General features: G+C 41.3%; 1 protein-coding gene across 1 annotated transcript; it reads right to left on the bottom strand.

The window, feature by feature from the left end:
• Nucleotides 1-4,254: 4,254 nt before the first annotated feature.
• On the bottom strand, nucleotides 4,255-19,042 carry LOC310871390 (1-phosphatidylinositol 4,5-bisphosphate phosphodiesterase delta-1-like). Its single transcript, XM_083782877.1, has 15 exons — nucleotides 18,793-19,042; nucleotides 12,466-12,624; nucleotides 11,595-11,823; nucleotides 11,234-11,363; nucleotides 10,852-11,080; nucleotides 10,442-10,643; nucleotides 9,750-9,894; nucleotides 9,242-9,400; nucleotides 8,965-9,135; nucleotides 8,695-8,854; nucleotides 8,316-8,432; nucleotides 8,020-8,198; nucleotides 7,355-7,487; nucleotides 5,349-5,498; nucleotides 4,255-5,028 (listed from the first exon to the last, which is right to left on the bottom strand). Exons 1-15 carry the CDS (start codon nucleotides 18,827-18,829, stop codon nucleotides 4,937-4,939), a joined length of 2,292 nt encoding a protein of 763 aa, XP_083639003.1. The 5' UTR covers nucleotides 18,830-19,042; the 3' UTR covers nucleotides 4,255-4,936.
• Between the last annotated feature and the right edge of the window lie 3,852 nt (nucleotides 19,043-22,894).

Below are 22,894 nucleotides of genomic sequence, written 5' to 3' on the forward strand. Positions count from 1 at the left end.
CAGCCCGTCTACGAGCTCACCGCGTCTTTGATGCGACGCGCAGTGATCTTGTAGATCTGCCATTTTCATTGCGCGGCACCGCCATACAATGAAGCATAAATTAGGCATCATTATGTTGAGAGGGGCACGCACAGCGCTGCAGCATTAGTTACCATGGCAATAACCTTTGTTCGGATCATGGGGAGATTCCCAGTATTGAGTTTTTAGTTTTAGGAGTCTGGAGCACTTCATAATGCCTAGCTAGCTATACAGGTTTGGTTCAAACTAGGGCTGGCCCCTTTTCAGCCATTTTAAGAGTTAATTGGCGGTGTTGGTGAATGAAACGGTGTGGGCCAGCCCCGGTTGGGCACCGCGTACCGACCGAATGTCACCTCATCATCACGGCAATGATGCCTTATTACTGCCTGTGGCGACATCCTATTCTTACAACCCTATAGGATCCAGTGCAGAACACTAAAACCCTGAGTGCTGAGTTTACTGTTAGTGTACAAATGTTCGATTCGAATTAGAATCGCGAATTCCCGTTATGAACGATTCAAAATCGATTCATAATTTCCTCAAAAAGAAATTCTGGTTACAGTTACAGGGGTTTTCACTACATGGTGTTTGTGATATGAAATGGAAGCTTACCCTAATCACAGTAAACATGTCTTCAGTAATTTTCAAGTTCAGTTCAAGACTGGAGTCTACTGGAGTAGACATGTCTTCAGTCATTCTCAAGTCACTTCAGTTCAAGACTGGAGTAGATTGTGATGAAATCCTATGTATTAAAATCGAGAATAATTTTGAATAGAGAATCGTTTTGAATCTGGGAAAAAAAATCTTTAGAATTTAAAAAACGTTTTTGCATTTTGAATCGAATCGTGACCCCAAGAATCTGAATCGAATGGTGGGACACCCAAAGATTCACAGCCCTAATAGATATCCATGTTCCATCATTTGTACACACAGTAAAATGACCACAGAGGGTTTTTGGCTGTGGCTTTGTGATTAAGTAATGAAACAAAGTCTGCTTGGCTGCAGTCCTTTAGGAAGTTGTCCAACGAACTTTCCATGCTTTATTGTTTTGATTATCACGAAGCTAAAGAAAAAGAGGCCTAATATTGCTCCATGGAAGAATGCTTCCAAAGATGCTCTTTTAGACATAATGTTGCTGCTCCTTTTCATGCATACTTAGTTTGTGTCTTTGGCAGACGTCGTACAGTACATACGTACATGTTTTAAAAAAATATTTGTTTTTGGGTGAGCGTTAATCTCATGGTGACGGAATTGATGCAATGTCATTTTTTATAAGAAGCGTTTGGCCTGCTCTTCTCAACCTCTCTGACAACCTTTCTCTGAAGACATTGTTTGTATTGTGATATTTTTCTAGTTACCTTTGTCAGTATTTGGTTTTGAAAAGTTGCATATTACCCATTGTATCCGATTGGTGTTTTTTCTTTCTTTCAGCTCAGTAACGTCCCTCTCACTGAACTTTTTGATAAAAAAAGAAAATCTTACAAAAAAAAATGCAATTTTCATTCAGGTCTCATCTTTCCTGTTAGGTGTGTCTGTGCGTGCGCACGCTTTTGTATACGTGTATGTGTGGACACGGGTCAAGTGTCACCTTGGACATCTGGCCACCTTCATGTAAAATTGGGTATTTTGTCCAAAATGTTAAAACAATATGTGACATTTAGTCCTAAGTAATGTAATGTATACATGATGTGAACTTGCACAATACCTCATTATCAGACTTAATTTTATCCTTCAACTTTATGCCCCAAAATGACACACATGGATATACAGGTTTTGTAGCAATTTGTAGCAATCGTAGAAATGTTAGACCTTAATTGTCGAATGTTTTAAGCATATATTGACCATGTGTACTTTATTTTACTTGAGACAATTTTTCAAATATTAAAGCTTTTTAACATTTTGGATAACATATCCAATTTTACATCAAGGTGCCCATATGTCCCATGCTGCCCACTTGACCTTTTGCAGTATGTGTGTCTGTTTCCCCTAACATGATCAGTTTGGGGTGTTCTTTTTAAGGCCTGAATTTCCGGTGGTGAGGTGACCACCGCTCCGGAGGTGAGCTGACCACCGGAGCTGAAATAATGTTGCGCGGTGGTGAGTAAAAACAGAGAGAAGGGCTGGAGCGGTGGCGGTGGTTTGCTCTTCACCGCGGCTCGTGACGTCATGTTGTAGTTCAGTGGTCACCTAACCACCGAAAGTCCAGATTATGTATGAGCCTTTACTCCCCCCACTCATAATCAGACGTAGTGACTTTAACACCGAAGTGTTTGAGTCTTCCTGCATATTGCAGTTATTCTCCATAACTTTTATTTTCTCTGTTGGTTCTCTTTTGTTTACTGTAAATGCAGACTTCAGGTTTTCATCCCAGACCTCCCAGTTTCACTTTCTTTCTCTGCTCTATTTCAACCATAATAAAAGGGTTCATTTAAACCATGCTTTGTACTGTATGCATGTAGTGAATTATTGTTTTGTGGCCAAAGGATCGTCACTAGGCTGCTGTGATTATTAACCACATTCACTCTTGCGTCCCTATTTTGGGGGCAAATCTTCAAAATCTCTTATTTATTTTGTATTTCTTCAGAAATGGATAATCTACAAGCGCAAGAATGCACCACAATGTGACTGTGAATCTGAACTTGTATATCGGCTACAGATGTTCGCTGGTCATTGTACCATGGCTTATACAGATGTTCGCTGGTCATTGTACCATGGCTTACACGGTTATTAGTTTCATGAATCCTTCGCTGTGTACTATAAATGACATGAGAGGGATGTTACTGTGCCCTGTTTGCAGTTTATCTTTACAGAGTTATTCAAGATTTTGCTGCATATTTCCTTCCAGACATGTCACAATAAAAGCACCTTTTTATGAAGAGATCTTTCTCACCTTGCATCAGTTTGTGTTGATTCTTAGTCTGAACTGCTAGAAAATGTCTGACAGATCTCCTGACCCACTCATTTCTCTAAAAGCACCCATTGTGTGCAGCTCTGACAGCTATGACATTAGACAGATGGAGTGTGTGTGTCTAAGGTGTGGACTATCCAAAGGTCATAAGCTACTGATTTTATTTGATGTCAAGTAAGGTAAACTTTATTGTCCTAGATAGGAAACTATGGGTGGTCAGTGCAAAATTAAAGAAAACAGTTGTGAAACTTTCATATATTCTCGATTCATTGTGCATAAAGTGAAGTATTTAAAACCTGTTTTAATCTTGATGATTATGGCATAGGCTACAGCTCATGGAAATCAAAATCCTATCAAAATATTAGAATATTTCACAGGAGCACTAAAAGAAAGTTGTTTAATGTTTTAATCCAGAAATCTCAAACAATCTGAAAAGTATATTAATGTATGCAGTCAATACTTGGTCTGGGCTACTTTTGAACAAAGTAGCCCATTGTATCAATGGGGTGTGGCACTGTTGAGCTCAGGTTTGCTTTGATAACAGCCGTGAATTAAATGGTATTGTTCAGTCTTATGTCTCACGCCTTCCTCTTGACAGTCAGTCAGTGACAATTTGGGTTGCCTTGTCATCATTGGCGAGAAGCCAGACCTGAGGTTTTGGGTGGGCCTGGCCCTGGCCTGCTCCACATAATTCATGTATGCATTTATAATGAAACAATTAAATATATCTGCTGGTGTTGGTCCACTGTTGTATCAAGTCCAGAGTCCACACAGACACCTATCAGGATGTTTTAGAGCACTTTGTGCTTCAGTATGTTGACAAGCTTTATAGAGGTGCAGGTTTTTACTTTCCAGCTGGATTTGGCACCTGCCCACAGAGCCAAAACTACTAGTAATTGGTGTACTGACCATGGTATTACTGTGCTTAACGTACCAGCCAACTGGCCTGACCTGAACCCCACAGAGAATCTAGGTTGTATTGTCAAGAGAAAGGCGTGATACATAAGACTGAACAATACAAATGAGAAATTAACTTACTTACGGCTGTTATCAAAGCAAACCTGAGCTTCCATAATAACACCTCAACAGTGCCACAGGCACTCGTAGACGGGCAATAATTTGTTCAAAACGTAGCCCAGACCCAAGTATTGACTGCATACATTAATGCAGAATAAATGTAGGAGTCTTTGCTGTGCTTCAGGATGGTTAAAATAAAGGAAACAAAACTGAAATGCCCATGCCAGGCAGCCCTTAAATCTATGGTACCATACACAGGTTTGCCATGGTTACCCTGCTATACCATCAAATGTTAAACAAAACAAGAGGTATTCAGAGGTTTCAACATTTTTTTTTATCAGACCGTGGATTTTACAAAACGTTAATAAAGAAGTACAATCAGAAAATATCTCATTAAATGTGAATCATTGCTGATGAACACAGCTAAAAACTGAGCACATACATACCTCTTGTCTATTGTATGCTGCCTTATGTTCTTCCATACTATGTATTAAATGGCAACTTGAGTAACAATATTTAAAACAGACAGATAATGCAATACTGACTAGAAATGCAGGACAAGCAGCTTAAAAATGCAGAACAACCTCAAAGATATTTCAATACCAATGCAGCTAAAATTATAAACCAATTAGAACAATGTGTGTTTGTACAATGCAGTCCCTGTAGTGTAATGCCGTATGCTTAATATCATGCAGCATTATAAAGTGTAGGAAATAGTGTGTGTGTATCTGCTCCCACCCAAAACAACTAAAACAAACCCAACTCCAACTGCAGTTGGAGAACTTCGGTTGTCAGCAACTGTCATTGTCATAGCTTGAGGATAGTGGTTCTCCTGCCTCTCTGAATAAAGCTAATAAATTAAACTATGCATCCTTTCCATAAAAAATAAAAGTAAAGTTTACATTTAAAAATGAATACAGCACCAGGTTTCTTGTAGTATACTGGTGGTGGTAGTATCTTGGCCACACAGAGGGACAGCGAACTGAAAACATCTTATTCAGCGTCAATGACCATGATATGTACAAAGAGTCCAGCTGAGGGAAGAATGTCTCCATTTTTGTTGAGCAGAGGCACTTGTCTGTATCCTGTATGGGCGAAGAAGAACAACAAACAGACTTTGACTCACATAGTGGATCACTAGTTTCAGACAAAAACTAGACTCTTTGTACAGTGTGAGTGAGTGTGTGTGTGTGTGTGTGTTATGTGTGTGTGTGTGTGTAGTGGCACTGTGTGTTCAACTACAGAGTAGACTCAGTAGAGACTGACCCCCAGATTAAGGGGTCTGATGTCGACCACGATTACTAGTAAGAAATTATTTAAGAAATGCTAAATCTTGAAATCACAGTTTTGATTTAAGTTCCTATTTGATAAAATACCATGTCTAATGCCAAATTCCTGAACTCACCCATTTGTAAGCTGCTGAAGGGTAATGTGTATTGAGCGACAAACTCATTATCGGATGCAGAATCGTAGTCCTCGATGACAAAACGCACCAGGGCCAACTCGGGCACGTGCACGTCGAATTCAAAGTTTTCATTCCATGATGGGCAGAAACCTAGAAACAAAACAAGACCAGAACAAGATAGACGGACATGAATGTCAGTGTAAAAAAAAGGGGACGGTATGCAGTACACCGTATGATCGTAAAACTATGTTTTAAGTTAATGCTCTATATAGAAAGAAGCAGCCAGTGGCATGCATTTCATGAATGCCACTGGAGGTATGCGGTCAGCTCAGGCTCGACTCAGGGAAAAGGACACCCCTGCCATGCATAGTCCCGTTCAACATGAAGGCGACTCTCATGACTAATTGGGAACGATGCAAGCTCAGGTCTGATCAGCCTGTACCCGGCCACCTTGGGGAGGGCGTGTACCTGTAGTGTCAAGGTGTGTTTTAAACATGATGTTATAATTTAGCTATTGAAAAATAGCAGACCTACAAGCTCATAGCGCACCACCGAGTGGCGCGCTCCGAGCTTGTAGGTCTGCTATTTTTGAAAATATTTATTTCAGAAAAACTGGAGGATTTAGAAGATTTCTTTTAAATGTTGAGGTCAGGCCTAAATGGGTTAAAGTTTCAGCAATAGTGCAGTGTTTTCTTAAATATCGAGTACATGGACTGGACAGTGGACACAGAACACTGTGACACAAGTTTTGGGGGCTTTTAGCCTCTTTGTCTTGTAAGTTTACCTATTTATTCAGAAAATAAACAGAAACTGATGATGCGTACCAAATTACGACCTAAATCCAGCTCCCACCATTCATCAACAAGACAACACCAAGACGTCCCACCATTCATCACCAAGACGACAGACCCTCTTATGTATGTGCTTGCACAAAAGGAAGTTTACATCATATCCTGTGTTTGATAAACTAAATAAATAGTAATAAATAGTAATAAATAAATAGTGATAATAAATAGTGATAAATAGTAATGATTGCTATAGCTTGTTTGTTCAGTAACAGGGGTCTCTTTCTCGCCATCTTTTTAGTACACAGCTTTCATCAGCTTAAAGGACAACTTTAGTTTTTTTCAACCAAGGTTCATGTTTCAGGTTGTTATTAGAGAAAGTAAAAGATGTGTGTAAACTTTTCTTCATTTGCTGCTTTCTTTCGTTTTAGGGATTTTAGCAGTTTTTGACAGGGGGGCGGGGGCATTCGAGCATGGGGCTAAATATGTATTATTTTACAAAACTTTATAGCGATTTATTTTTTTATTATTTACTATTGTCCTACTAGACCGCAAGAAATTACATCTGGCCACAAAATATCACAGGATCTACTGAATGTGAAGGTAGCCTACTGGGGGGAAGCCACACTGTGTGTCATAGGCTCAATATGTCAGTTTGACACATTCAGTAGATCCTGTGATCTTTTGTGGCCAGATGTAATTTATTGGGGTCTAGTAGACTATAGTAAATAATAAAAAAAGAAATCGCTATGACATTTTGTAAAGAAATACATATTTAGCCCCATGCTCGAATGCCCCCGCCCCCCTGCCAAAAACTGCTAAAATCCCTAAAACGAAAGAAAGCAGCAAATGAAAAAAAGATTACACTCACCTTTTACTTTCTCTAATGACAACCTAAAACATGAATCTTGGTTGAAAAAAACTAAAGTTGTCCTTTAAGCAAATTGTGTCCACAAGTGTTTTATTTTATTGCTGAATTTCACTTTCACTCCCGATTGGATGAAATCGGTATCCCGAGCTGAAAATGTACTTTCTGTTCCCTAAAGAACGGGAGAGAACCGGTTTATTGAACAAACATTCTATAATCTATATGGTTACTATGGGAATATAGAGTTACAAAATAAACACTTATTTTAACAAAATATGTATCACTTTCAAGCTGCAACAATTTAAATGGAGGTTATGACAAGTGACAGAGACAGCGGTTGTGAGGTTAGCTACCGTTGTTGACGACGTGCTGCGTGTCTTTCTCAGCCACATCGGCCGGGACGCCAAAGACCTGAACTCTGACCAGAGGATCCACAATGGATGTCTTCTTCATGTTGACTTTGGGCAACTGCTGGCCCGATATAATCTAGTAAAACAGAGACACATCATTATTCATATAGTTCTGATGAAGCAGTGCTTCTCAAACATGTTCATGTCAAGGAGCTCATGATTACAGGTGTAAAGCGGTGGGTGAAAGTATTGTTGTGCAGCCTCTCAATTTAGACTTTGATTCTGCCTCTGCTTTTCAACGAGAACCAAGCATTTTTGCAGAAATGCACGAATGGTAACCTCGGTGTTAGATTTTTTTCCTGCAATGTCCCTCCCCTTATTTGCATACTAGGCCCTGGTTGGTTATAGCCTATCCTCGGAAACCCAGACGTTTTAATTTCCAGGGAGAAAAAAAAAGTCTGGGTCCGAGTACACTTCGTCTGCACCTTTGTTAAATTGAGTTCCAGGCTAGTTATAGCCTGGTTCCAGACGAATCTGGTTGGCTTCGTCACCCTTTCACCAAAAATTCAAATTCAATCCAACATTTGTATTTCTCCAGATGCTTGGACTAGTATTATCTATCTCACCATGACATGGAGGGTCTTGGACTGGTATTACTTCTATCTCACCATGACATGGAGGGTCTTCCTCTTCAGCCATGGTCCTCGGGTCAGGGTGATGGGGTCAAATTCAGTGCTCGGATCCCTGAGGTACGAGGGCTTGAGGACGTAGCCCGTTTTCCCATTTACCAGGAACCTGCCCTGATTCAGGTCCATGTCTGTACACGACGTCTGGAAATTCAACGCGACTAAAACAAAAGAAGAAAAGGAAAGTGGGTGAGTGTTCTGTTGATCACTTTTTAATAGTACTGCACTACGAGTTGGACATTCCCTTCTTAGTCTTGGTTGTAAAAGAGATCAAGTACCAATTTGACAGCCGGAATTCCACAGGGGCACTGGGTTGTAGTTGGAGGAGTCGGTCCTGGAGCCTGCCGGGTAGATTCGGCTCAACTTGTCCACATTATGATGGATGTAGCCGTTAGCTGGAGAAAACATAAAAGAGAAGATGTGTTCCAACTTTGTCAAAGAACGTACTTCTTTATGAGGAACCCGTTCATAAAGGATCACTCTTTGTCTTGTAAGTTTACCTATTTATTCATTCACAAGTTAATTCATTGACACCCTTAAAGCAATGGGACTACTGTAAGTTCAGTTAAGCCCAGGTGAAATACAGTCTAAGATGAAATGGAAGCAGCAAAGCATTCTTGTTGCGACCAGTGACGGTCGGTCACAGATTATCCTCACCTGACTCTTCTGCCAGCTTTAGAGCTTTTCCCTCTTTGAAGGAGGACATCTCGTAGAAACCCAGGTTGTCCTGGGCGTCCTCGAAGCCGTGGAAGTGGACACTCTTGCAGTAGACCACCATGTCGGAGAGCTCTTTGGCTAGTTTGAGCTTCTTTGCCTTCTGAAGGTACAAGTACAATGGAAGTGAAGATTAAAGCCTAATTGAAGCTTTGTCACCAGGGGGGAAACAACCGTACACATTGGTTCCACTGGCCTCTGATGTTAGCCTACCTTCTTTTTCTGTTCCTCTCTCTGTTCTTCTGCTGCTGCTGCTTCTTCTTCATCGTTTGATTCTTCCTCTTCCGTCACATCAGCCTCTTCTTCGAGTGGGACCGCCGGAGCGAAGCTGAGTTCCAGTTTAGCCAACCTCTTCCCTTTGACCAGGAATCTGCCTTTCAGATCCTGAGGACACACAAACACACACAGTCAAAGGGGCTGTGTTTCTTGAGGAAACTTCTCTTATAATTATTTTCAACAAGAAGAACATCTGTCAACAACAGATACACACCTCAGCGGAGGGGAAGCCAGTGGGCATAGTGTCAGTGTCGCCCAGGGGCTGGGTTAGCAGAGCCACGCCCAGGATGGAGCTCATGTGCCGGGCCATGACTTTCTGCTGCTCCACGCTGCAGTGGTTCTCCAGGGAGATGATCAGTGGGTAGTCAGACGTCTATGAGGGGAGAAAACACACCCAGTAAACCCAGAGCAAACAGGGGGTCTCCCGCTTGGACAGTACTGCTACATTTGATCTATTCTATCAGTAAGACGAGAAGCGACCTCGCCCTAAAGGGCACTGAAACAACAGAGCCTCTTCATACGGCACAGTTGAGAAGCACGAGTGACAGATGTCAGATTGACATATTGATGATGTCAGATCGACATATGGAGGCAGCCATATATGGAGTGTGTCATGAGGCGTGATGTTGTGTGATGTCACGTGGCGTGACCATATATGGATGCGTGATACGACATGACTGACGGGAAATGCAGGTTTTAATAGTAACAACACACACACACACCTCGAAGGCGTAGTCCTTGATGGCCTTGATGGCGTCTCTGAAGAGGATTTTGGAGGTCAGAGTGTAACCGTGGTAAATGACTGGCTCATCGTCTGATCCATCCCAACAGTCCAGCTCCACGCAGCGACAGCCCTTGAGAAGTGCCCTGAAAGGACAAAAGCATTATGTTATACTTTAGCTATTGAATCTACAAGCTCATAGCATGGCACCGAGTGCTGCGCTACGAGCTTGTAGATTTGCTATTTTTGAAAAATCGTGAAAATGTGGCACAAATCTTTGAATGTATATTCATTCAGAGCGAACGCTTTTAACTCAAATCTTTGCTTCTTTGTTCCTGGAACAACATATTTTCAGATCGGGGGGGGTCGGTGGACTATTACATATCATTTTTGGGGTCCTTGACATGAAATATTGAGCACCACTAGGATTTAGAAGACATTTAAAATAATGTCGACGTCAGGCCTAAAATGGGTTAACCCATTTTGGGGCGGGAACCCCTTTTGGTGTTAGCATTATGTTATGCTTTAGCTATTGAAAAATAGCAGATCTACAAGCTCATAGCGTGCCACAGAGTGGCGCGCTACGAGCTTGTAGGTCTGCCATTTCTTTTTTAGCTTTTTCAGAAAACTGTCAGGATGTAGAAGACATTTTTTTAATCTGATCTCAGGTAAAATTGGGTTAAAGGTGTTTACCTGACATAGGCCTCTGTGCTGCTGGGTCCTTTGAGCTGGTCCTCCAGCAGGTAGGTGTTGTGGGAGGAGGAGATGAAGTAGTGGTTGAGGGGCTGACTCATGTCCTGGTACACCTCACTGTGCGCTGGCTGGAGAATCAAGCCCTCTGGCTGGTGCAGGTACAGCAGGAAGCCATCTTTGCTAAGCAGGTTCTTGTCTTTGGCTGAGGATTGTGAAGAGATTAAAAAAAACTAAATTAAGAAATGGAAAACAGGTGAAGAAAATCAATTGTCTATAGTCAAGGCAAGCATCTCATTCATCTTATTGACGTGTAATTATGTTTTCTGTCACAAACAAACAAGTAGAGTAACTCAAACAAATAAGTACCAAAGTACTCATTTGCAAAAAACAACCCATTTGTTTATCATCACCTTTTTCATCCAGCTCGTACTTCTCGATGAGTTTGTGTGCGTCTGCCAGCGTGGCGTCCTCTCTCTGTTCATTGAGCAGGAACTGCAGCAGGTTCTCGGCGCTCATGTAGCCGGTGGTGTTAGCATACTCCCCGTAAATCGTGTCAATCTCCTCTCGGTGAGTCAACAGGTCATAGAAATGTTCTATCTCCTCTCCGGCCAGGAAGCCAGATTTGGATTTGTCACATTGCTGTATTGGTGGAATATGCAAATGTTTGGTTAAACTAGTGTTTTGCTGCTTGCAACACATTGTCACATGCTTTCTTACATTTTCTTACATCAGACTGTCAACAGTTCAGTGACACTGTTGAAAAAAAAACATTCACTAATAAAGCTTCTTCACCTCAAAGATTATTTCTGCGTAGCTGTCATCCACCTCCACGTTGATTAGATGCAGGAGGTCTTTCATCTCTTTCTGACTCAACTTGTCGTCGCTGTTCTTGTCTGCTTTTCTCATGCAGTTGAAGATCCAACTGAAGTATTTGTAATGTAAGGAGGAAATATTCTCAATATTGTATAGCACCTACATGAAATGTGCCACATATGCAAATAGTTTTATTGAGTAAATTAACTTTGGATACTATTCTTTTACTAGTACTACTACTGCCAAGTCATTCTACCCATTTAGGCCTGACCTCGACATTTAAGAGGTTTTGTGCCCAGCATTATATTATTATAATCTCTATCGTGGTGAGGGAGGATACTGTTCGGTCTTCTGCTGACTGCTGAGGTTGGTCATGGCGGCGATCATTTTCTCCAGGCTGTTGATCCACTGCTTGGCCTCCTCCTCGGAGCTGGCGATGAGGTCCAGGTTCTTGCGTCGGCTCTTGAAGACGATGGAGAAGCAGCGTCCCTCCACCTGCTCCTCCGTGTTCTTCTTCAGCCCCTCCGTCTGACGGCCGGGCCGCACGGCCGAGATGTCGTCCAGGGAGACTATGGAACGGAGACAATTAGGCTAAATTGAGTTTACCCGGTCTGAAACAGAGATGTGTGTAATGGTGTGACACGAATCTAGTATGAAATGTGAGGAACCACACTTCATGGTGCATAAACATGATCATAACTCGTTTAAGAATACAAACAGACATACAGTATAATCAAATACTAACAAAAACAGTCAGGGGTTAATCTATTGGTTAGTTCAAAAGCTTCAGTTGCTTAGACGTTTCCTTGCTCCATATCTAATCTTGTTATTTGACTTCTGTCTAACCACACCTGCAGTAGTTTAGCACCATGCAGCCTGATGCAATATTATGAAGACTTAAGAAATGAACGAAATGTTCTCAATTCTCAAATATATATATATATATATATATATATATATATATATACATTGCCAATAAACCATAATGTCCTAAAAATCCTAATGTATTAGGCGTTGTTAATCAAGAGTTAAGTTGTTGAATCTCAGTGGGCTGATATCATATAACTTTATTATCTATACTCTATAGAAAAGACAGCTATGTGAGATGTGAGAATGTGAGACCTGATCCACCACAACACCACATTATTCGGCAGCGGGTTACGGTGGTCACACACATGAGGTTGGAATGCTGGGGCGGCAGCACCACTCACAGGTCTGGTTCGACTTAAAAGTCTTCTTCGATTCGTGCCACATGGTCTTGCAGTCCTCTTGTAGTTTGTAGAAGCGGGTCTTCTTCCAGGATGAGGAGCGAACCTTGAGGAGGTCTCCCCCTGACAGAAGAAACTGGAGGTCTGCATCTCCTTCCATGCCTGTGAGAAACCATAAATAGAAAGGAAAAAAAGACAAGGGATTACTGGTGTGAAATAAGACAAGACATCTGCTTATGAGGCCTCTATATTAGCATATATTTTCATACTCTTTCATGAGAGTAGCCTACCACACTTCGTCGAGACAGTATAACACAGCAGGTTAAAGCTCTATTTGCCAACATCTGATAATACCATCCTGTTGAATAGTACCGTTTGTGAATACGGCTAATGACTTACCTATGAGCTTCTCATTCATGTTCTGGGTTCGGATTTGTGCACGGTATAGTAATTCCTCTGATCTGCTGTGCTCTGATTCTCTTTTTAAGAAATGCATATTGACTTATTCTAAAGTAACAGTGGGTAAAACACTAGTAAGACTATTACATATGGACCGATCTCTGTATGGAAGGGCGTATATAAGTCTACTCAGAGTTCAGCCACATACACTCCTTTCTTGGCAGCGAAGAAAAGATTTTTGGCACAGTTGTGGTGACTGTGTGCACACTGCACAGACTATTTTCTTTTTTTTTTTCATATTACAAGATACATTCATTGAAATCCTCTTGCATTATCGTTAGGCTGAGAGAAGAGATCCCACTTTTTATAGAACTTATCCTCTTGTAGTCTAAGTATGAATGTTAGCTTAAGCTTAAGAAGACTTGTCCAGTTGTCCAGTTGCATACATCCCAATACATCCCGATCTATTAACGATGCTTGCTCAGCAGTTTATAATTCAGTACAGCACTCGCAAAGTAGAGAATCATGCAAATTATATAAGATAAGATAATAAACTTTATTGATCCCCAGGGAAATTCAGGTGAATGGTGTTCGGTGCCAAGCCTCATCATCACAGGGACCCTGCCCGACACTCCTCTACACACCCAGAGAGCTCCAAGGAGAATTACCCCTCTACACACCCAGAGTGACACGACACTCCAAGGAGAATTACCCCTCTACACACCCAGAGTGACACGACACTCCAAGGAGAATTACCCCTCTACACACCAGCTCAGTGGCCTTGTGGTTAGAGTGTCCGCCCTGAGACTGGGAGGTTGGGGTTCAATCCCCGGCCCGGGTCATACCAAAGACTGTAAAAATGGGACCAATGCCTCTCTGCTTGACACTCAGCATCAGATTGGGGATAAGTCCCTGCGACATACTAGCGTCGTGTCCAGGGGGTGTACTTGTACATCAAGCTGCCTCTCGCTACAGAAACAGGAGATAGGCTCCTGCCCTATGGGCCTCATGGCTCGGCAAGGCTACTTACACCCAGAGTGACGGAATGGCGCTTTAAAAACAACCTGGCTGATCTGCCTGCTGATTTATATTATTACTACTGGTAGTTCTTTGACCAAGCAATTGGTTGAAATAGACTCTCCAGCAGTGCTGAAATGAGGCATGACCGCACAATTAATAGAAGATAATAGAAGATTTAATTAATCACGCTGACATTAGAAATATCATCAGTTGTGCTGATTAGACAGAGTTTCGTCAGAGCAGCAGCATTATTGGCTTAGGAATGGGGAAAAAAGAGAATAAATTAAATTAAATTTTTGTCACCGTGTTAACTCTGCATAGCTGAATAGGATGGGGCAGGTCTACTCTACGCTCCTGTATTTTAACGAGTTATTATATGGTGGTACTTTTCCATTTTATGTGACTGCTTAATTAAGTTAATTTAGGACCTTCTAGCAGTTAATTTCGTTTTATTAAACACATTTCTTCCATGTAGCCCATGTTTTGTAATGGAATCATCATGCTATGATGATATACAGTGAACTTATTATGATAAATTAATATGTAATACCTTTTATATAATCACCAACATGAATTATGTTTGTTATTTACAGCTAGAGTAGCGGGGCGAGATGGAAAAGGGGCGACCGTACCTGTTGTTACCCTGGGGTCTGGGGGCCAGCAGCAGAGCTGTGTGACAGCTTGTGTGTGAGTGTGACAGTGTGTCTGTCTGTCTGTCCCTACTTCCCAGTATGACAGTCAGGGCACACAGTGAGACAGACAAGACAACACATACAGTTTCTTGTTGTGATATTTAGTTTAGGGAACTGATTATAAGTTATTTATCTATCAACTAAACCATGGGTTTTCAACAGGTGGTCCGTGGACCACTGGTGGTCCGTGGAGGTATTGCATGTGGTCCCTGACCATGCATTTAGTAATGTAGGATTTGTTGATTTGTTTTAAATGTTCTTTCCTGTAGTCGAGAAACCGATTGACCTGGCGACCTGTGATGAGTCCATCCATGTAGTAATTTACTGACAAGTTGGAGTTCAAGAAATTCAACAGAATTTAGAACCTCAAGAAAGGGGAAGTCTGGGAGTCATTATTATTAGGACATTTTACCTCAACGGTTGAGAAACAGTGGGATGTACACACATGGGATGCATAGCAAGTGTTAACTTACAAAAGCACTAATCTTAGCCCATATCCCCACCAAACACAATAGTGGTCCCCAGGTTGATTCTAAGTCAGGGAGGTGGTCCCTGGTTCACAATCAGTTGAAAACCCCTGAACTAAACTGCTCAGTGGCAGGATGAGGGGAGGGCTGTCCAACGCAACTCTCCTGTAGTGTCTCCCATCGTGCCACTGAGCAGTTTAGTTGAACTTGAGCTTTAATTGCTGGAGCCGTTTAGATCAGTGCAAACAACCCGTTTCCTGTATCAAGACGTTTATTGTGATTTTGCTTCCTGGGGGAATCTTCAACGTCACGGCTAATGGTTTTGTGGCAGCGTGGCTAAATTGTTGTATAGTAGTCTTTGATTGATTGATTGAAATATTTATTAACAGTTTGTAGAATTTACAGTACATTTTAAGCACAAACTCAATACAAAGACTGTTAACTGTGAGTGGACGACCCGATTAAGCATTACACTTGTTTACAACAGGGTCCACATTGTTCAATTCATCAAAACGTCATCAAAAAGTCACTGTAGTCTTGACTCTGAAACTAGAGTGGAACAACAACAACAGATACAGGCTTTGGGCGCATTTAATCCCGTTCATGATCCCGTTGTGTGGATCATTATATCCCGTTATGATGACTTACCCAAACGCTGCACGTTCATACGCGTCTGGCGCTGGCTCCGCGCACGATATAGTTTCTCCTCCGATCTGCTGCGCTCTGGCTCTCTTGTTGTTAAGCATTGCATATTGTCTGATTGACACAGTCTGTATCTTATTATGCTACAATAACGTGGCTAAATTAAAAACACTGGTAGCTAGCTAGACAGTCACAATATGAATGGAGTCTGGACCGACGTCTGCTGTAGCTACTGTAGATTAGAAGGGCGTGTACAACTCAAGTCAAAGTGCAGCCACATAGTTTCGCGCACATCTGTTTGCAGTTTGTCACTGGTTAAACAACAGCTGACTGACTGACTGTCTGATACATGTCTGCCATTCTGCCAATATCCCGATTCCCAATCGATAATCAATTCCATTTATAGACACCTTTTAGCAATGAGCATGACACTGACAGAATCATGCGCCCATATTAAACGGAATCTTTTATATTGACCCGCGGCGCAGATCGAGGTAAATTGAGGTCTTCTCACAAATTAGATTAGATTATCTAAATGAGAATTAGCATAAACTTTGGTCTAACCTGATGTAATTGTTTTTCATTAACGATACATTAATTTACACCCCCGTTAAACTCTTAAGAGTATATTAAACTTCCCCAAATCAAACCAGCATCATGTCTACAGTATTGTTTTGAGATTGATTTGTACAAGGGTTCCATCTAGTGGTGATATTATGTAAAACCGTACCGTACTGATTATGAACCAGGGACCACCACCCTGACTAAGAGAGTGGGGACCACTGTTGTGTTGGGTGGGAGGATATGGGCGTGGTGTTGGGGAAAATATATTGACAGTTAAGGGCTTTGTTTAATTTGTTACTTTGAGGTGAATTAAATCAAGGCTTTAACAGTAATTTAACTGACATATGCTAGTCGTCCAGAGCTATTCCTTTCCCATGGTGCACATTTCCTAATAGACTCAACCAGTCAATCCAGGTACACTTTGACTTTAATTCCCTTGGAATTCGAACTCCCTGTGGAAGTTCTTCACATCCGACTTGCCAGTAACTGACAACATTGATGTGACGTCATCATACATCATACATTACCAGCTCATTTAGTGAACTAGTTTGTTTTCCAAAATAGTGATGATAAAAATAAAAAAACATACTAAATGCATGTGGTCAGTGGTCAGGGACCACATGCAATACCTCCACGGTCCACCAGTGGGTCCACGAACCACCAGTTGAAAACCTCTGATTTAGAATAATAATAATTTCTGGTATTTTAAATTGTGTGTGTGTGTGTGTGTGTGTGTGTTCATAGTGATATCATAATGGGGACCAGGAGGTCCATACGTGGTCCCCCTCTCAGAAGGGACCCAGGCCAGCAGGTGTATGGGACCATGAAGGCCTGTCTCTCAGATAAGATCATGGAATGGCCCCTTAATGGCCTGGAGGTCTGTTAAGAGTGGGATCCCATGGTAGTGGTACTGTAGTAGGCTTATAGCCCCAGGGCCAGGTAGCCTATATGGGTATATATGAGGTATGGTTGCATGGCCACCAGCTCAGTGGACTTGTGGTTAGAGTGTCGGCCCTGAGACTGGGAGGTTGGGGTTCAATCCCCGGCCGGGTCATACCAAAGACTCTAAAAATGGGACCCAGTGCCTCCCTGCTGGGACCCAGTGGCTCCCTGTGACATGTCCAGGGGGTGTACATCAAGCTGCCTCATGCTACAGAAACAGGAGATAGGCTCCTGGGCCTCATGGCTCGGCAAGGCTTACATGGTTGCACGGCCCCCCATGAAATCTATAGCCTAACTAATAGTTAGGCTATAGATAGTTAGTCTATACTATAGTTACTGGTAGATAGTAAGTAACTATAGTAGGAAGATTTCATGGGTGCAACCATCATGTTCATCTGAGCTGTATGTGTTCCTTGGCTGCAAATGGACCACCACTTAAAAGTGAAATAAACAGGCTTTCCAACAGTAGGCCTATAAAGGTTATTGCCAAGAAGCAGAATTGCTCTAGTTAACATATACAGGCCTACAGTAAAACCTTAAATGTAGCCTAAAATCCAACCAAAAATAGCAACTTCAGGTTCAACTGATTTATTGAACCTGTTGTTTTCAATTGTGTTTATTTATTTATTTCCTCGAATCAAGAAGACTGCAAATTCTGCAATACAATGCAGTCATTATGCCTATACTTAATTAATTAATTAACAAACTGAAAGTCTGATGACTTCAGTTTAAGGTATTTTTGTTTTTCTTCTTCTTTTAACTGATGAGATTATGTCACTTAAGGCTATAGCCTAGAGAGGAATCGGAAGCTATAACTTGTTGTATGCCTTCTAATGTAGGCTAGCCTAAATTACACCTGTAGGCCTACTTGCATGACACCTACATCCCCCGGAGCACTAAACCCACTAACTGTAATTCCATAGACCATAAAAGGGTTTCATATACTGTCAGAACTTTATAGAGGAATATATTGGAATTCCAAAATATTGGGAATGTGTGGCCAAACTGGCCATGTGTGGACTCTCAGTAGCCTATTTGTAGACTAGACATGAGTAGGCTATAGGACCTAACCCAGTGTCTACAAATAGGTTATAGGCTAGTAGCCCGTTTGCAGAAGGACGGAATGTGGATGAAAAGGGGGCCACACCTTTTGGCACAAAACAAAATAAATAAATTCCTATACATGAACCAATGTTCTTGTTCTGCCAGTGTAGGCTAGCCTACACAACAGAGCGGTTACGACATGGAGAGGGAAGAGAAAAGGAAGAAAAAACCCCCCTGATAAACAGCCTTTGGCGGGGAGATTTATTAACGACATAATGGCAAAAACGATTAGCCTATTCAGTTTAGTCATAAAGTATGAGATCACAAATGGATTGACTAAAGTTTAATATAGGCCTATGCCCTATGCCATTGCAAAGGTGTGTGTGCATGCTTGCCGAAAATAACTGATTTACAAGCTAGCTGTATAAACATTGAAGCGACAACCGGGGAATTAAATATCCCAGTAGTAATCCCACTGCCAGATTTAATTGCGACCTATGATGCGAGCATATTAATTAATTACACTAGCACACACAGCATTTATCTCGTGGTTCTCTTACCATTTTTGTTAATGTTGGTGATTCCGTTCGTCTCCATCCTCCCACGGTCTTTGTTTTATTAAAAAGTTAAAATAAACAAACGAAGCTCCGTAGCCTATGAGGTCAAGTCGTTTGTCGTTTCTCTCTATGCGCGATGTTGACAAACTTCCATGTGTGCTGCTCTCGACTAGGATTAGTTAACTTTATGATTTGAGAGCATTAACCTGCGCGTAAAACAGCAACCAAACTTCCAAACCCTCCACACACCGAGGGCGCAGGGCGGTATGTTGCGTTGGTTAAACAGGTGTTTTCGCTTGGCCAGTTTCAATAGTGCCGGTGACACTCCTACAGGCGTCAACACCGGTTTGACAAGCATGCAATGTGAGCTGGGAATCTGTGATGTCACATTAGATACTTGAGTGGCTTGATCAGTATGGTGGTGCACATGCATAGTATGCCCATATTGTGTAAAGTCAGGGCCTAATTGAGGTATACTAAATGAAATAACTTCAAGCTTACTATTAGGCAGATTCATGGTTAATTTAGTAGGATATATTTGCACAAAACATATCACATTTTTATGTTCTTTACACTTTACTTTTGCCAAGAGCTTCCAAGTATTAATATGTTAAATGTGTGGGACAGGACAGGAACCCTATATTTAACTAAATGTGATCAATGTGTGTTTGAAAATCATAGATGTAGGCAGATTCACAACCACTATTATTTCAAAGACTCCCAATTTGATATGCATTAGGAGGACACAGACACACATTATCTGTGAGGTGCAACCAAATATAATTAAAGGCAACATTAAACAGTGCTGCCTAATTGAAGCAGACTCAGTTCAAGGCAGCACAGATGTATAGTTTCCTGGTGGAGAGTTGAGAATGTATCTGCCATAGTGTATGCTGCAATGTGATGCACAACCAGTAGAGTAGGGTCATTAGTGTAGAGTTTTATGGCCATAGCTATTAAACATACGTATGTCAAATTGTTCAGTAAAACTCCTGTAGCAACACGAACATGTCCAAGGGCTGGTTTGTTTGTAGTAGTCAATGTACAATTTTAGAATGTAGGTTATACTGAATGGGCGAGATGAAGTTTTTGCTATCGTTTTCATGTTCATAGCTCAGCCTTGGCAGGACAATAGCAAGGGAGTCACTAGCTGAGGGGTGCTGTTGTGGCTCTCAGCAGTTCCCTTTCAGGCCTGGCTTACCCCCAGCGCACTGTCAGCAGTGGGCTTTAATGGTGCCAGGGGGCTGCTTCCGGGAAGAGCCACCAGCTTCCAAATCCATCATGTTCGGGGAAGAAGACAGTGAAACAAATTATGGATACTTTTTTTTTCTTTTCTTCTGTTTTTGGCAGCACTGATGAATGTTTGACAACACGAGATTTAATGAATTTAACATTAGGGCAAATTATGTTACTTTCTTGAAACCTTTTCTCAACTAAAGATCTTATTAGGCCTACTGTAGACGAAGGGGATATTATGGCCCTTTCTTTTCCCAGAGAAGACTTTTGCTGAGCTCGCACTCTCTGTATCAGCACTTCCTTGCTTCACATTCACACTTTTAACACATTCATAAAGTCAAGCAATTTAAGCAAACGTCTATAAAAGTGATTATCAACTTTTGTCATTTCAACAATCCCCAGTTTCATATTCATTAGACCCCCATTTAATATGATTTTCTTGTCAGGGACCCCAATCAACATAAATCCTCAGTTTAACTTTGGAAGTGTACAAATGGAACCAAATTGACCCGTAGGATCCATTTGTACACTCTCTGAGTTACAGACCTGTAAGGGTCCAGTTGGCTGTTAACTATCAATCATTTAGCTGGGGACCCCCTGGAAACCCCTCCAGCCTTTTCTGTCTCATGTTGACCGCCTTACACTTGTGCCCCCGATTGAACCTGATTGAACCTGATTAACTGTCGCCTGACTTGCCAACCTGTCTTGTCTGGATGATGTTTGTGACCGAGATCTGCTTTGTATATACTGTGTGTGGGACAGTGATCAGCTCAAAATTGAACAATTGAGCTGTTTCACTGCCTTGTTCAACTGTGTCATCGTGGCTCTCATGTTCCCTGCTGAAAAGTTCCCAGAGATTCAAATCCAAAATCCACAGTACGTCACCCAACAGATTCAGAGAAATAAAAGGAAAGAGTGCCTCTTGTCACCATCCAATGCACCAGTTGCACCTGCATGGTTACCTGTGGAGAAAGAACGTTGTGTGTTATGTAAATATGGATGTCTGCAAATGTGATGAAGGTCAATGACAAATTGACAATAGACATTCTTTTCATTCGGTTATATAATGAAAATGTTAGACATTTTACTTATGGAAACTAATGCCTGCACATGACATTGCACTCAAGTCCTTTTCTAAAGGGTTGTTGAGTTGAGTGCTGGCTGTGATTCCAGATCTGTAGACTTACACAACAAGAAGATTTTCACTCCAAATCAATGATTTTGCCTGGCAATGCCTGCAAACAGAAAACTTTCTCTAGAATTCCAGTGATGGAAGAAGTAGGCCTATACTCACAACTAGTACAGAATGCTGCTGCTCGCCTGCTAACTGGCTCCAGGAAATTTGACCATATCACCCCCGTTCTAGCGTCCCTGCACTGGCTCCCAATCTCCTTCAGAATCAATTTCAAACTCCTTCTCACCATATTCAAAGCCAGGTCCGGTCTCGCTCCACCCTACATCACCGATCTAATCTCCCCCTATGTCCCAACCCGCTCCCTGAGATCCTCATCCAAAGACTTTCTCAACCCTCAAATTTGCCGGCTAAAGTCCAAAGGAGACCAGGCTTTCAGCTCCCTAGCACCAAAACTCTGGAACACACTGCCCTTACACATCAAAGTGCGCTGTTTAAATTCCTTTTAAATTCCTTTAAATTCCTTTAAATTCCTTTAAATTCCTCTTTTAAATTCCTTTTAAAAACACACTTTTATAGATCATTAGCCTTCACTGCCAATCTAACATTTTAGTATATATATTTTCCTGCTTTTTTTTCCTATTGAAATTTCTTTGTAATGTAATGTAATTTATGTATGTAATTGACAGAAAGTCCCATGTCACATGTAGCCTACACATTTTGTATACAAATCTGATCTATACAAGCTCACAACAGATTGCATCGCTTGTGAGCTTGTAGATCTACTATTTTCAAATAGCCAAAGTATATAGGCCTGAAGTAGTATATGTTTTATATTAATAATCAACACCTACAAAGTTACTTGTAACTAACGTTTTCGGAAATGCTCCAGTAAAAAAAACAAAAAAAAGGTCAAAATTGTGCAGTACTTGTACTGTAAATGTACTTAGTTATGTCTCACCAACTGTGGAATTCCAAAGATTGTGAGTTGCAGAATTGTTGATGAATGCAGTTGTAACAACCTGAGCTGTAAAATTCAAATTGTCTTCCTTTGCTTGCTGTCTGTTTTCCACAACAAGCTATGACTTGTTGTGGAAAAGTCTTCCTCATGCCATTGATGCCAGCCATAGTTTTACTAGTTTCAACAAAACATTCATTTGGCACTGTTCCAGTGACATGGTTTCTTTCATTTCTTTTATTGTTCTCTGCCTGTCCTATTATTAGGCCAGCCAGGCAAAGCAAGGCAAGGCACATTTCAACAACATAAAACATTAAGCAAATTAAGCTAAAAAGGACTTTAGATTATTATTTTTTAATAAAGTAAAAAAAAGTATTTACAGTGCATACTATTTTTGTAAATTATTATTTTAAACCTCAATAATAATTTTCTGGGAGTTTGATACTACCGTTTTCTGACTGGGGCCATTGTAGTCCATTCTCAGCAGGCCAATCCACGGTAAACGAACGGGGTAATTGCGCCCTCTAGTGAAAACCCATCACAGCTAGCTTCAAGTCGTTGCAAAAAAAAAGAAGAAGAAAAAACATACAGCATTGTCTAAAGAAGTTCAGTTGTGTTGAATTAATTGCTATACGCCACTAGTATGCCTGTGTGCAGTGCACTTTCTTTGCTATCAGGGGCAGTAACGTAACGCTATGGATGGATGTACACAGAAAACGGTTGCTTGAGTTGCAGACACAGTATACATTATTATTATTATTATTATTGCCACACCAAAC

This window comes from Protomyctophum parallelum, assembly GCF_964188405.1.
Source record: "Protomyctophum parallelum genome assembly, chromosome: 14".
Classification (NCBI taxonomy): Eukaryota; Metazoa; Chordata; class Actinopteri; order Myctophiformes; family Myctophidae; genus Protomyctophum; species Protomyctophum parallelum.